Source organism: Odocoileus virginianus, chromosome 32, assembly GCF_023699985.2.
Source record: "Odocoileus virginianus isolate 20LAN1187 ecotype Illinois chromosome 32, Ovbor_1.2, whole genome shotgun sequence".
Lineage (NCBI taxonomy): Eukaryota > Metazoa > Chordata > Mammalia > Artiodactyla > Cervidae > Odocoileus > Odocoileus virginianus.
Genome location: NC_069705.1, coordinates 4,942,679 through 4,959,620, shown reverse-complemented (window position 1 = coordinate 4,959,620; position 16,942 = coordinate 4,942,679). Strand labels below are relative to the sequence as shown.

General features: G+C 39.7%; 1 protein-coding gene across 5 annotated transcripts in view; it reads right to left on the bottom strand.

The window, feature by feature from the left end:
* NGLY1 (N-glycanase 1) overlaps positions 1-16,942 on the bottom strand; it is a 56,094-nt gene that overhangs the window by 28,551 nt on the left and 10,601 nt on the right. For all 5 annotated transcript variants that reach the window (XM_070459816.1, XM_070459814.1, XM_020881564.2 and 2 more), the window contains exon 3: positions 13,714-13,959. In XM_070459816.1, coding sequence (XP_070315917.1) covers positions 13,714-13,959 — 246 coding nt within the window. The remainder of the gene's footprint in view (positions 1-13,713; positions 13,960-16,942) is intronic.

Genomic DNA, 16,942 nt, shown 5'->3' with positions numbered 1-16,942 from the left:
TCGAGCCACAGGAAGACGCCCACAGATCGTGGGAACTAAAAATTCAAACACTGAATGAAGAAGAAAACACAGATGGTGCGTCAAACAGCAAAACAAACACAGGTAAGTGATCGATCAATTACAAGACCGAGACGAGGCGTTTTCTGACAGTATGGTACAAAGGGACAACGACACTAAGGATGAACTCAGAACTTCCCAATCCAGCTAACGGGAAATATCTAGAAACGCGAGTAGAAAAAAATGGAAGAGAAAACACTTATCAAAGAAATAACGGGAAATTTCTGAGAAAGAAAGAGCCAGTGTGAACGGGAGAAAAAAAAAACCAAACAAAGACTAATAGTGACATTTTATAACAACAATAAAGGTAAAAACAAAATATTAAAAGCCTTCAATGCTATCAGACATCTCACTGGAAACAGTGAAGCAAAATCTCTGAAATACTGAGGCAATATGAGAACACACAATGCATACCCAGGTAAACTAATTACAAAGAGCAAAACAACACATTTTCTGATCTGTAACAATGCAGAAAATACATCACTCCCAAATCCTATTTTAAAAAATTATTACAAAAGTTACTGTCTCCCCAAAACATAATAGAACCAAAGTAAATAAATAGAACACCATAGAGTAGAACCCAAGATAAAAGAAACAGAAGCGAGTTAAATAAAAACTAAAAAACTGGTAAAACTTAAGTTCTGTTGTTATAAATAATTAAAAAGCAAAATCACATAATAAAGGTGGCAGGGACAGGAGCAGATGCTAGAAAAATATAAAATAAATATTTGCATTAAAAATTTTAAGACAATAATTAGAAGACTAAAAGAGGATATTTAACTTTCTAACTTTTGGAGGGAAAATAATGGAATAAAACTTGATCCATTTAAACAATAGAAAGAAATAGAAGAAAAAAAACAAGAAGGACATAACACAAAATGTCTGAAAGAAGTTCAAACATATTAGAATTATCGTAAATACGAATGGATTAAATGTGTATAGAAAAAGGCAGAAATAGACTAATTAAAAAAACACCAAATACTGACTATAATGTCAGTATACGAACGCTGGGCATGTGTGCACAAAACAGACAATCACTCTATGGTCTAAGGGGGAAAGACACTGAAGAAATAATGACAGAATCTTCACATTAAGTCAACAAATTTTGTGTGTTTGTGTGTAAATGATTAGATGATAGAAAAATAATGGAGGCCAAGCCAGACAAGGGCATTATCCTAACAGGATAACAAGCCTATGGACATAGAAACGAATATTGCTACAACAATGCCAACTTACTCAAATATTTAAGGAATCTTTATGATCCGTTAGATACAGGGGATATAACAGCTAGTTTATTCATATTCAGGGGAAGAGCTATAAAGCAAACATACAGGACAGTGTAACTGCCTGGCAGGGGCTCTAATGAGACTTCCCTGGAGAAGCGATCCTGTAATCAAATATGAAGGATGAGAAGCAGCTGGTGACCAGGGAAGGGAGAAGACCATTCCTGTGAAGAGGGAATAACGTGTAGGTAGGTGGCTAGGGAGCATGCAAAGGGGGGATCAGACAGAAAGTCAGGGTATCTGGAGCGCAGAGCCCCAAGCAGGAAGCTGAGCGGGGCGACAGCCAGGTCTTCCCTGTCTCTTCCGGCCGTACCGAGAGCTACCCAAGACCTACGGAGCGAAGGAGTAAAAAGGCAGCTTCACGTTCTCCGAGCTTCCAGCTGAGGGGGGAGAAAGCAGGCCTCAGGAGACCCACAGGGGAACCACTGCTGAGCTCTGAGGGAGCAGAGGCTTGAACCAGGAGGGGACAGAGGTGGTGGAAAAGTGAACGGATTCACAATCACAGAGGAAGTAGAATCAACAGGTCCCACTGACTGAACCGTGCAGTCAAGGGGAATGACCCACAGATTTTCAGTGAGAGCAACTGGGTCAATGGTCGAACCACTTACAAGAGGAGAAAAAACCAGGAAATGGTCAGTTGCACTTACAGCTACGAATGGTCAGGTAAAAATGAACCCAAAAAGTCCACTAAATTTAGGGGCATGGAGATCAGCGATGATCTCAGTAGTAAGTTCTGCAACAGTGTTAATAAGGAAAACAAAGTGTAGGAGACCCAGTGGTTTAAGTGCTGTCCCAACCTGGGCCAGGAGCTGTACAAAGTGGTCTGCTGGGATACAGACAGAAAAGATTACAACTGTTATTTATATCATCTGTGCCCCAAAGTACAACCAAGTCATTATACCACTGAGCATGTGGCTCAGTGGCTGCCCCTCCGCAGCTACAGAAGCCGCCCCAGGGGAACAAGGCCGCACGGAGTGGGGGGACCCAGTGGCACACCCACTCCTCCTTCTGCAAGCTTCTGCGGGCCACATGTGCCCGGTTCAACAGCTTTGCAGGTTATATTATGTAGCTTTTACTAAACTGACCCTCAACTTCACTTAAAAAAGATTTCAAAGACCTCTAAGCAATAAGGCTAATACTTACGATGTAAGAACGTGTGGAGTGTGTAAAAGAAGAAATGGTAGGGCTAATCCGTCTTTTTTTTTCAGTATGAGCCCCTTCAACAGCCAAATTTTAATGTGAAAAAAGAACACAATCTGCTGAGATCTGATAAAGTGAGCCTCCCAAATTCAAAATTATCAAAAGAGCATTTAAAACATAGACTTAGGTCTACATTCACTGAATGATAGTGCTAAATCATTTTTTAAAATTAAAAATATTACTTATTTCCTATCTCCTCTTGTTGTTGCTCAGCTGCTAAGCTGTGTCCAGCCCTGAGACCCCACGGACTGCAGCCCGCCAGGCTCCTGCCCTCTGCCATGGCCCAGAGTTTGCTCAGATTCCCGCCCGTTGAGCCTGCGGTGCTATCTAACCCTCCCATCCTCGCCGCCTCTGTACACCGCTTTACCGTGTGCCCAGCACAGCGGCACGCTAATGTAAGTATACAATTCATAAACAAATAAACATATATTAAGAGGACACGCTCAGAAATATTTTGCTGATGGGGCACATCAAGTGTGGAAACCTGCTAGACAAAACTATGAGGAGTAAGGACAGGGGTGGATACTGGGGACTCCCCGTGAAACTTGCAGTGAAGAGGAAACGAGAAATAAAAGAAGGCAGGATCTAGCGATATTTGTGTGTTGACTTGTGTCTAAGAGCTTACAGGAAATGTTTGTAACCACTGACCTGTTTGTGAAGAAGGCAGATTTCCAAGTTCCCTCTCTCCTGGTTCAGCCAGTCTGGGGTGTGCCCAGGAATCTGCAAACCCAGGCTATTCTAACACCAGTGGTCCAAACTTAGATGAAAACTGGTCTAAAACAAGGTTTCAAAACCACTGAGAAGAATCTCCAAGAAAAGGGGCAGGTCACGACTGCACAGCCCACCTGTGACCCCACAGAGAGCAGATAGGAAAACAGGCACAGAGGAGGGGCTGGCCTTCAGCAGCGGCAGACGCACTTACTCCATCAAAGACAGCAGAAGCGCTGGGGCGGACCTGGGGCGGGAAACCCAGGGCACTCACAGCAGGAAAGAGTGCGTCTCACCAGAACTGATCCAGAGCAAACGGAACATGCCCATTTTTATTTTATTTATTTTTCATTGGAGAATAATTGCTTTCCATTTCCATTTAAAAGAATTCCTATAAAGATGAGACCTTTATGGCTGTATTATTTTTCTTTTTCACAACCAGAGTTTCATTTGCTGGGAAGGTAAGAACTCAGCCAAAGAATTTTTATTTTCAATTTAGTATTTTTTGCTCTGGAAATTACCCCCTTCACTGTGGTATTTAATGGCACGCAAACGATCTTGAACAATAAAGGTTATTTTCTTGCCTTATTTCTTTGGCACAATGCCAAAAAAACTAAGTCATAAAAATAGAAGTTTGCTGATGGCAATTATAGCAGCTGGGTAACCATGTACATAAGGCAACAGTTAACTGCTTAACGATTAAAGTTATTTGGAGTACAAATGGGAGTTTAAAATATGAAATCTGTCTGTTTTAGATTAAAAAGATTTTTTTTCCTTCACTAATCACACTTGGATTTCAATTATTTGGTTTCTGATGAGAGACTTTTAAGACTCTATAAGAAAACAAGTACGATGTGTATTTCTGTCAACCCACATGATAAAGGCAGAGGACGCTGGATCAGCAAGTTTACTTTTTGAGTAAAGGACAGGCTTCCCACGCCCTTAGTCCTCTTCCTGCTTTTTCACAACCCTCTGCTTCCATGGCTTTCACATGTAGAATCTGCTTTTGTAAAAAATATAGTTCTGTTTAAAACATTTTTAATGATATCTAAAGTCAATTTGCAGCTTAAAGAGAAATTTCTTACAAAAACCACTTTATTCTATATTTAACATTAATGAATGTTTCAAAAAAAATGTCAGGATATACTGAATGGTATAAATAACAAGAAATCATTAAAATTTCACTACTCAAAAAATCAGACTGTGTACAGCTTTCCAGAACTTTTAAAAATAAACATATTTATGTATGAGCATTTTTAATAAGAAAAACAGAAATAGTCACATATACATAACATATACTGTTTAATTTTCGAACTCTTTACCTTTTTCCCTACATAGTAATAATCTTCACATCAAAATATACCACATCATCATTTTTAATGGACATGAAGAGTGTCAATTTAAAGATTTGTCATAATTTCAACTGTCTATTGAAAGGGATATAGATGTAGTTTACTCTTAAGAATGGTTAATAATAAATTGAACAGTTAAATCCTCTGTCCAAATGGGAAACAGGAGCATAGATTTCTTCTCTTAAAAAGACTGCATATAGATCCAGACTAAGAAGTTGTCTTACGAGATTCAATTAGCTTAAAAATCACCTAACTGGGACTCCCTTGGTGGTCCAGAGGCTATGAGTTCACCTGGCAATGCAGGGGAAGCCAGCTCAGGTCTTGGTTCAGGAAGATTCCACACGCTGCGGGGTGACCGCAACAAGAGAAGCCAAACAACGCAAAGCTCGCACACCACAACACGAAGCTCGCACCCCACAACACGGAGCTCGCACACCACAACGAAGAGCGGCCCCTGCTTACCATCAGCAGAAAAAGACTGTGCGCAGCAACAAAGACCCAGTGCAGCCAAAAATAATAAAATTTTTAAAAAAGGAAACAGTCTTAAAAAAAAAAAATCAACCAACTCAGGCGCACAGTCAGGGGAAGAAGCCAGCAGGTCAGCCAGGAGGCCACGTGTCCCTGTGGGCTCCCACTGTCTCAGGTGTGCATTTCAAGCTTTTGCAAGTCTGACTTAACTCTATCATCCTCAAGGTGCAACAAATCCAACTCTGATGTGGATATTAGAGAAGGGTTTTGAATATAATAAACAGAATTGGTGTCAATTTAAAAATATAAATAGGAGAGGATAAAACGTGGCAGAGAAAGACGTGGGCTCAGTCCCTTTCACAAAAACACCAAAATCACAACTGCTAAACCACCATCGATAAAGCAAACTGAAACCTACAAAAAGATATTCTACTTCCAGAAACAAAGAAAATGCCAAAATGAGATGGTAGGAGGGACGCTTTCACAATATAATCAAATCCCATCTTCCTGGGGGGGGGGCACCCACAAACTGGAAAATAATTATATTGCAGAGGTTCTCCCACAGGAATGAGAGTCCTGAGCCCCATGTCACGCTCCTCAGCCTATGAGCTCGGCCTTGGGAGGAGGCGCCCTCAGAGCATCTGGCTGTGAAGGTTAGCAGGGCTTGAGTGCAGGAGCTCCTCAGGACTGGGGGGCACAGACTCCACTCCTGGAGGGCACACAAGGTCTCATGTGCACTGGGACCTGGGGCAAAGCAGTGACTCTACAGGAGCTTTGGCCAGACCTACCTGCTGGTTTAGGAAGGTCTCCTAGGGAGGTGGGGGTCGACTGTGGCTCACCGTGGAGGCAAGGACACCGGTGGCGGAGGTACTGGGCAATATTCATCTGACGTGAGCTCTCCTGAAGGCAGCCATTACCAAAACCTGACACCAAAGCCTGGCCTCACTCAACAGGCTGCAGGCTCCAGTGCTGGGGCACCACAAGCCACAACCATCAGGGCAGGAACGCAACCCCATCCATCAGCAGACAGGCTGCCTAAAGTCATCCTGACCCCACAGTTGCCTCTAAATAAACATAACCGTAGACACAAGCTTTGTCCACCAGAAGGCAAAGACCTAGCTCCACTCACCAGTGGGCAGTCACCAGTCCATCCCACCAAGAAGGCTGCACAAGCCCCTGGACCAAACTCACCCACCAGAAACAAGAAGAATTACAATCCTGCAGCTTGAGGAACAGAAACCACAAATAAACAAAGTTAGACAAAATGAGATGGCACAGAAATATATTCCAGAAGAAGAAACAAGATAAAACCCCAGAACAACAACTAAGTGAGGCAGAGATAGACAATATGCCTCAAAAACAATTCAAAGTAATGATAGTTAAGATGATCCAAGGTCTCAGAAAAGAATGAAGGCACAGAGATATAAGACATGTTTAACAATGACCTAGAAGAACTAAAGAACAAACAACAGTGATGAACAACATGCTAACTGAAATGAAAAATACATTGGAAGGAATCAATAGCAGAACAACTGAGGCAGAAGAATAAATAAGTGAGCTGGAAGACAGAATGGGGGAAATCATTGCCACAGAGGAAAATTTAAAAAAAGGAATGAAAGAAAGTGAGGACAGTCTAAGAGACCCCTGGGACATTAAACGTACCAACATACTCACCATAGGGGCCCAAGAAGAGAAAGGACCTGAGAAAATGTGTGAAGGGATAATAGTTGAAAACATCCTTAACATGGGAAAGGAAACAGTCACCTAGTCCAAGGAGCTCAGAGAGTCCTGGACAGGATAAAGCTGAGGAACATGCTGAGACACAGTCAGGTAACTTACAAAAATTGAAAAGCAACCAGGGAAAAGCAACAAACAGCATACAAAAGAACCCCCATAAGGTCATCAGCTGATTTCTCAGGAGAAAACTCCACAGGCCAGAAGGGAGAGGCACACTGTATTTAAAGTGACAAAAGGGAAGAACCTACAGCCAAGACGACTACTCAGCAAGGCTCTTGTTCAGATCTGATGGAGAAACCACAAGTTTTACAAACAAGCAAAAGCTAAGAGAATTTAGCATCACCAGATTAGCTTTGCCACAAATGCTAAAGGAACTTCTCTAAGTAGAAAAGAGAAGGCCACAACTAGAAACAGGAAAATGATCAGTGAAAAAAACCTCACCAGTGCAAACATACAGTCAAGACAGGAAATCACCCCCTCGCCCCCACCACACACACATACGTGATACTGAAACTAGCAATTGTGAGAGGAGGAGAGGACAAACACATCTGAAATTCAAAGATGAGCAACTTACAACAATCTTGTTCATATATATAGAATGCTATATCAAAATCTCATGGTAACTGCAAACTGAAAATACATGATAGACACACACAATAAAGAATAAATAACCCAACACAACACTAAAGGTGAGTCATCAAACCACAAGAGAACATAAAAGGAAAAGAAGGAAAAAAGCCTACAAAAACAAATGCAGAACAATTAACAAAATGGCAATAAGAATATACTATCAATAATTACCTTAAATGCAAATGGACTACATGCTTTAAGAAAAGACAAAGAATGGCTGAATGGATTAAAAAAGCAAGATCTGGCGTATACGCTGTCTACAAGAAACCCACCTCAGATTTAGGGACACAGAAAGACTGAAAGTGAGAGGATGGAAAAAGATATTCCATGCAAATGGAAATCAAAAGAAAACTGAGGCAGCAGTATTCATATCAGACAAAATAGACTTTAAAATAAAGATTCTTACAAGAGATAAAGGAGAGCATATAAAAATCAACAGATCAAAGAAGAAGACAGAACAATTGTAAATATATATGCACCCAACACAGGAGCACCTCATTATATAAAGCAAATGCTTACAGTCATGAAAGGAGAAACTGACAGCAACACAGTAACAGTGGGGGACTCTGAACACCCCGTTTCATCAATCAACAGATCATCCAGACAGAAAATCAACAAGGAAACACGGATCTTAAATGACACATTCAACCAGACTTCACTGATGTTTACAGAGCATTCCATCTGAAAGCAGCAGAATACACATCCTTTTTAAGTGCACATAAAACATTCTCCAGGACAAAGCACATGCTGGGCCACAAAGTGAATCTCAGTAAATTTAAGAAAACTGAAATCATAACAAGCATCTTTTCTGATCACAATGCTATGAAATTAGAAATAAACAAGAAAAACACTGTAAATAATACAAACATGTGGAGAGTAAGTAATATGCTACTAAACAGCCAATGGGTCACTGAAGAAATCAAAGAGGAAATTAAAAAATACTTAGAGACAAATGGAAACAAAAGCATAATGATCCAAAACCTATGGGATGCAGCAAAAGCAGTTCTAAGAGGGAACTTTATAGCAATATAATCTTACTCAGGGTACAAGAAAAATCTCAAACATCTTAAGCTTACACCTAAAGCAACTAGAAGAACAAACAAAACTCAAAGTTACTAGAAGGAAACAAAGCATAAAGATTAAAGCAGAAATAAATGAAATAGAAACAAACAATAGGAAAGACCAATGGTTCTTTGAAAAGATAAAATTTATAAACCTTTATCCAGACTCATCAAGGAAAAAAGGGAAAGGGCTCAAATCAAAAAATCAGAAATGAAAAAGAAGTTAGAACAGATACCATTGAAATACAAAGGATCATAAGAGACTACTACATGCAAATAAAATGGACAATCTGGAATAAATGAACAGATCCTTTAAAAGGTACAATCTCCCAAGACTAAACTAGGAAGAGACAGAAAATATTAACAGACCAATCACAAGTACTGAAACTGTGATTAAAAAACTCGCAACAAAAGTTCAGGACCAGACGGCTTCACAGGAGAATTCTACCAAACATTTAGAGAAGAATTAACACCTACACTTCTAAAACTATTCCAAAACACTGCAGAGAAAGGAATACTTCCAAATGCATTCTTAAGGCCACCATCACCCTGATTACCAAAGCCAAAGATCACACACACACACAAAAGACCAACATCACTGATGAACGAACACAGATGCAAAAATCATCAAAATACTAGCAATCTGAACCCAACAACACATTAAAAGGATTATACAACATGATCAAGTGGGATTATCCTAGGGATGCACAGATTTTTCAATATCTGGAAATTAATAGGATGATACACCATGACAACAAACTTAAGAATAAAAACCATATGATCATCTCAAGAGATGCAGAAAAAGCTTTTGACAAGAGTCAACATTTAAGATAAAAAACTCCAGAAAGTGGGTGTACAGGGGAACATGTCTCAACATAAAAAAGGCCATGTATGACAAACCTACAGCTAACATCATACTCAACAGTGAAAATCTGAAAGCATTTCCTCTAAGATCAGGAACAAGCCAAGGTGTCCACTCTTGCCACTGTTGCTCAATAAAGTTTTGGAAGTCCTAGCCACAGCAATCAGAGAAGAAAAAGAAATAAAAGAAATCCAAGCTGGAAAAGTAGGAGGAAAACTTCGACAGGAAAAGTCACTGTCGGCAGACAAAATACTACTACACACAGAAAATCCTAAAGATGGTACCAGAAAATTACCAGATTTTATCAATGAGTTTGGTAAAGTTGCAGGATACAAAATTGATACATAGAAGAAAAATGGAGCTGGAGGAATCAGGTCCCTGATTTCTGACTATCCTACAAAGTGACACTAATCAGGATAGTATGGTACTGGCACAAAAACAGAAATATAGACCAATAGAACAGGAGAGAAAGCTCAGAAACAAATCCACAGTATAAAATACAAAAAAGCAAAGACAGTCACTTCAATAAGCAGTGCTGGGAAAAATGGAGAGCTACATATAAAAGAATAAAACAACATTTTGTAACACCGTTCACAAAAATAAACTCAAAATGGATTAAAGACCTCAATGTAAGAGTGATACTATAATACTCTTAAGAGGAAAACATAGGCAGAACATTCTTTAACATAAACTGTAGCAAATATCTTTTTGGATCCACATACTAATGAAAATTTTAAAAAATAAACAAATGAGACCTAATTAGACTTGAAAACTTGCACAGAAAAGGAAACCATAAGCAAAGTGAAAAGAGAACATTTACTGAATGGGAGAATATATTTGTGATGGAAAAGCCCAATAAAAGATTACTCTCCGAAATACAAAATATACAAACACCTCGTGTAGCTCAAAAAACAACCAACCAAAAAACCACACACAACCCAATTAAAAAATAAGCACAAGATCTAAGTAGACATTTTTCCAAAGAAAACATACAGATATCCAGACAGCACATGAAAACAGGCTCAACAATGCTAATTATTAGAGAAATACAAGTCAAAACTACAATGAGGTTATCACCTCACACTGGTCAGAACGGCCATGATCAAAGTCGATAAAGAACAAAGGTGGAGAAAGGGGAACCCTCCTGCCCTGTCTGTGGGCACGTAAGCTGGTACAAACACTACGGAGAACAGCATGAGTGAGTGAGTGAGGGTCTGTCAGTCGTGTCTGACTCTTTGCAACCCTATGGACTGTACCCTACCAGGCTCCTTTGTCCATGGAATTCTCCAGAGAAGAATACTGGAGTGGTCTGCCATGTCCTCCTCCAGGAGAATGGCATAGAGATTCTTTAAAATGCTAAAAATAGAACTACTATAAGATCCAGCAATCTTGGTCTTGGGTATACATCTGAAGAAAACCATAATTCAAAAAGATGCAAATACCCCAGTGTTCACTGCAGCACTATTTACAATAGCCAAGATATGGAAGCAACCAAAATGTCCATTAATGGAGGAATGGATAAAAAACATGCCACGCATCTGTCCGTGGGATTTCCCAGGCAAGAAAAATGGAGCCGGTTACCATTTCCTACTCCAAGGGATCTTCCTGACCCAGGGATCAAACCTAAGTCTCCTCCACTGGCAAGTGGATTCTTTACCACCGAGCCACCACGGGAGCCCAAAAAAGACATTAGCAAGTATCAGTGAGAACACTGATGCTGGTTAGAATGTAAAATGGTGTAATAGCTCTGGAAAACAGCTTACACTTTCTTAAAACATTAACATAAAAGTTGGGATATAATTCAGTGGCTTCATTTCTAGGAATCTACACAAGAGAAGTGAAAACATATGTCCACACGAAGCCTGGTCTGTGGACATTCACAGCAGTACTGCTACTAACAAGGCAAACAGGGCAAATCCAAATGCTCTCCAGAGAATACTATTCAGCAATGAACAGGAACAAAATACTGATACAGCCTGCAATATGGATCAACTTCAAACACAAACTAAAAGAAGCCTGAGGCAGAATACACAGTGCATAATTCCACTTACATAAAATATCCAGAAAAAGCAGCAAAATAAGTTTCTAACTAAACTACTGAGATTGAGCACCAATATATTCCAGTATTTTATATCTTACAACATCAGCGACCATCACCTTGCCTTAAATTTCAAAATTTTTACTTGATACAGTTTCAACCAGAGAAATATTATATTAGTTAAGAAGCTCATCAGTGCCCAGCACATGTCTAGTTTATATGCAGCTAAATGCTTTGTTAATCTCTCTCCTGTTGTTTGACTTGGTCCATTTTAATTCAGTTAATATCCACACTCAAAATGAGAAAGGCAGGAGAACATAACTATCAAATTCTGTAGTATACCCATTAACAGTGATAGAGCTTAAGTAACAAAACACTTTAAAAGTCTTTCAGCAATCCATAGAACTAGGAGTTGGCTATAAAAACAAGACTCATTCTAGGGCTTTTCTGGTAGCTCAGTGGTAAAGAATCTGCTTGCCAATGCCAGAGACACGGGTTTGATCCCTGGTCTGGGAAGAGCCTGCGTGCCACAACTACTGAGGCCCGTGCACCCGAGAGCTCGTGCTCCACGTGAGAAACCACCGTGGTGAGCGGCCCCTGCTGCACTAGAGAGCGGCCTGCACAGCAACAAAGACCCAGCACAGCCAACAATATACAGAAAATTATATATATATATAAGATTCATTCTAATTTCTCCCAACTCCCTTAAGAAACAGGAAAAGATACTATATCCCAGGAACTAGAGAAATAAGAGTAAATATACAACAGCCTTCTAAGAGCATATGTGTTTGAAGTTTATTGCTTCTAAACTCTGCATTTGTTTTGACAACAGAATGACATTTTGTTTTCAGTGTAGTGTCCATACTCCTTCTGGCAATTAGCAGAGTTCTAAAAACCTCAAATTACAACTGAATTTTGAGGTTAAGAATTTTAAAAAAGCAAAGAGGTCAAAGAAGGTTCAGAAAATCTGTAAAATTTGTAAAAAAAGAAATTCTAACTAGTCCAGCAAAGAGCTATTTTGTAAAATAAAGTATCTTCCTGCATTTTATGTTTTTCCCTAAGACTGGTCAATACTGTGCATTTTAAACTGTAATACTGAGATTCAACAAAAGATAAAGTGGGGAATCTTAAAAGGTATATTTCACACTTTAATTAGAAAATTCATAAGAAACGGTGCTAAAAACCAAGAAAGAAGTTAAGCATGCTTCTATACCTGTTTCAACCTTAACTGCAAAACTGATGAAGACCCCAGTTACCCAAAGTGTAACAAAAGACATGCTTTAATCTTGTTTAAGGTATATTAACATATACACATAAAAGTACGGAACTCAAAAGTAAAGAGACACTTATTCAGTTATGTATTCAACACTGTCACTGGTAAGATGTGCAATCAAAGAAAGAGTGGAAATCAGTGTTCTAAGGACTGGACTGACTAGGATTACTATTCTGTCCCACTAGAGATAGGTGGTCCTTCTTTTCTGTTACTTATGATAACTCTGTACTAAATGAAGCAGCTGAGATACTTCATAGAATTATTGTTACCAAGGGCAAATCTTAAAGCCCTTCACAGTTTATTAAGCTTTCACACATGCCGTATCATCTGACTCCCACAACCACTTAATATCATTACTAGTTGATTCAATACTACACAGTAACCGCTTCTTGGAAGCATTTATCCACAAAGTTATGTTTATTATTACAAATAAGTATTAGCTGTGAAGCTAATGAGAGGGGAAAATATTATAAAGACTTAAAAGTTAACCGAAGTCAAGGTACAAAAGAATATGCTTTAGAAGAGTTAATCTTCTTGAAAAAAAAAAAAGCTGGGAAACCACTCCTCAGGAATTATATAAAAAGGACAGTCTCTATCCTGTCTCTTCCTCTCTCGGCCCCTACACCTTTCTCCTTTATTTTTTAGAGACAAACTTAGGACACCCCATGACTCATCACCTGGCTACCAGGAAAACGAGGTTAAAGGCTCCGGAATTATTCAGCTGGAGAAAAATAGATTTAACAACTGACTCTATATGTTGTTGTATTGAGGAAAGGTTCCGTTGTATTGAGGAAAGCGATAAGGTGTTTTACAAAATTAAAACAGGACATGAGTTTAAGTTTGCTACTGATAAAAGTACTACAGAAAAACCATTACAATTTTTCTGACAGTGAAAATTTATGAGTAAAATGCTTAAGGACCTTTATTTAAAAGGATTTTTGTAAGCAGGATAATTTCCTATTAAATGAAGTCATCTAAGCAAAGCTTCTGCTGTTTCAACACTTTGAAAGGAACAAGTCAAGGAAGGCTTAACTCTAACATTACCGTTGGAGCCAGTCGGGGTCTGGGTGCCCGCCCGTCACTGTTCTCTGGAGGCTGGGTCACACCGTCAGGGTGTGAAGAAGGTGCTGTAGGAAGCTGAGAGCTGGCTGCAAGGTGCTGAGATAACTCTTTTTTGTGGCTCTTCTCTGATCCATCCAATCTGCTACTTCTCTCTATGGCAATCAGGTCACGGATTTTTTGCAGCTGCTCCACTGAAGCTTTTTTAGGAAAGATAAGATGTGTTTCTCCCTGGAATTTAAAAAATTAGGGAAATATATATGAAACGGAGCCAACACTATAGAACACATCATACTTTAACAATCATTCTCCTTGTACCATTACGGCACTTTTTAAAAAAATTACAGGAAAAGGTATACCAGAAAATTAAGAAGATCTGTCTCCTTTTTAGCATCAGATGTTTAGCCTAACTTATTGGTTCAAAAGACCTTTAAAAATATTCTATCTTTTAGGAATACTGTAATAAGTCAGAAAGCCTCCTAAAGACTGCAAAAAAAGCACATTCCTATCTTCTCTGTAATAGGATATGATACAACTATTCTCCATGAAATTTCCTACAAGATCACTGGTCACATGAAACGAATAAGAAGTTATATAACAACCTTTGAATCTTCTCAAGTCTTTAAGAATAGCTGCATGATTAGAAGTCTATGGGGTCCACTAATTCTTCCAAAGTAACAAAAATTATACCCTGATGGTCATTTCAAAACTACAGATTGCTGTTTGGTAATACAAAGGTGATCCAAACAAACAAACAATAAAAATCCAATTCTTTTAAGAAGTGATTCATTTTAAGAATTCACATAATACAGAGTGCTCTAAGGTACAATAAACATTACAACAAAGCTCACAATGTAAAACAGTCAGCAAATTACAAAACAAAAAGTAAAATGAAAACATATTCAATCAAGGTTTTAGGTGTCAAGAACCAAGAGCATTAAAACCAAGAGCATTCTGTCAACTGCAAATAGGAGAAAACAGTTGTAACATGCAGCAGACCAATCTGTAGATCATGAGCATTTAAACTAAACTCCACAACTGAGAATGACTGTATTTCTCTGCTGATGGCAGAGCTACAGGAATCAACGGACCAAGACCTTACTCAATAATGACATGAAAGATCAATTCCAAGTGAATCCTTTTTAAAAAGCTGGGACAGGCCAGCGATCTCCATATATTACCCAAAATAGCTGTTAAGAAAGATCACTATCATTTATTGCATTTACGTGTTTCTAGGTATTGTGCACACATTATCTAAAGAATTCTTATAGCCACCTTGAAAGGTAGGTACTAGGTTTAGCCCCGCTTTTCATATGAAAATATGAAGGCTCAGAGAAATTAAATAACCTGCTTGATGTTCCGATGTCAGTGAGAGGATTCACACAACCGTAATTGCTATGCTGTAACCACCTCTATCTGAGACTGAACAGAGGTCAGTCAAATCCCACAGCCTGTACAAACAGGTGGAAGGGTAGAGGAAAGTATCACGACAGTTGCGATGATCATACACGCGATGACTGGCACAGACTGGAACACACTGATCTCCCAACATGAGAAAGGAACCACCTCCTATCTAGGACAACGTCTGGAAAGAGAAGCCGGATGCCTGGTTTAAAACCAAACAGGGAGGCCTCTGATATTGCACAGTGTGCGGGGCAACACAGAGGAAAGCAGATGACGCCATGGACAGGCAAAGGGGAGCCCCGCAGGCAGCGGTCTGCTTGGGCCACAGCTCAGAGAGCCCCCCCTAATTCGGTGGGGGGGTGCCGTCCCTTCCATCTTCTCAGGACCAGTCCTGAAAGAATGTGTGGTTATCAACCAAGTGTCTGTACCAAAAAGTTTGATCAACAGCACTGCAGTTTCATAAAAGGACAAAACTACAGGCTTAACGCATGAGATCAAACATTTTAAGAAACCAACCAGGATTCCACTGTTTGACAAAATCTGTGTTTCTCAACACATTCCTGCTGAGACAATTCTCACTGCTGGCTGTGAGTCAACCCTGTCGCTGCCCAATAAATGCTGGTGACATCTTCCAGTCACCCAGACAACCGAAACCATGATGCCCACTCCTCCCTGGGGGTGGGTACGGCTCCTGGTGAGAACCACCCCACTAAGCTGGCCTGATGGGTCACCCACCCTGTGAATCACTGTCTTTCTTCACCTCCTCCTCAGAATTTTCATAAAAAAGAATAGTCTCAGTCAAGTGAGTCCAAAGCTGTCAGGATTTTAATGAACAACTGAAAATTTCAGGATAGGTCTTGGATTCCCACTGCATCTCAAAGCCTACCAAGTTTCTTTCTGAAGGCAAAGTTCAGTTTCAGTTCTATTGGCTAACACTGATAAAACATTTACTTCTACAGGTTCTAAAGTGTGAAATTCAAAGCCAGCCAGTAAATCTAAACATAAATTAGTCTGAAAACAGGATAGTCTTATCTGAGATTGTGATTCCATTTGTGTCGAATACTACTCCAAGTCTCAACCTGGCTTGTCACCTGGTACTGGTATAACCAACCCACAACAAGTCCACCTGGGGTGGAGGGGTTGTGTGCAGTATGGGATTTCACTGCTAAAACCAGCACATTCCCAGGCAACTGCAACAGCTGGCCACCTCTCCTGGAACTCAAATATCTGCTGAATGAAAGATAAATCTGATTCCACTGAATCTTTAACAATAAAAAACTAGTCATCTCCAGTTGTCATTTACTTAAAGTGAAAGTTGCTCAGTTGTGTCTGATTCTGCGACCCCATACAGTCCTTGGGATTCTCCAGGCAGGAATACTGGAGTGAGTAGCCTTTCCCTTCTCCAGGGAATCTTCCCAACCCAACGATTGAACCCAGGTCTCCCACATCCCAGGCAGATTCTTTTTTTTTCTAAATTAATTTACTTTTATTGAAGGATAAATGCTTTACAGAATTTTGCTGTTTTCTATGAAGCCTCAACATGAATCAGCTATAGGTATACATATATCTCCTCCCTTTTGCATTTCCTTCCCATCTCCCTCCCCACCCCACCCCTCTAGGTTGATACAGACCCCTGTTTGAGTTTCCTGAGCCATACAGCAAATTCCCGTTGGCTATCTGTTTTACATATGTTAATGTAAGTTTCCAAGTTACTCTTTCCATACATCTCACCCTCTCCCCATGTCCATAATTCTATTCTCTATGTTTATTTCTCCACTGCTGCCCTATAAATAAATGTTTACCATTTTTC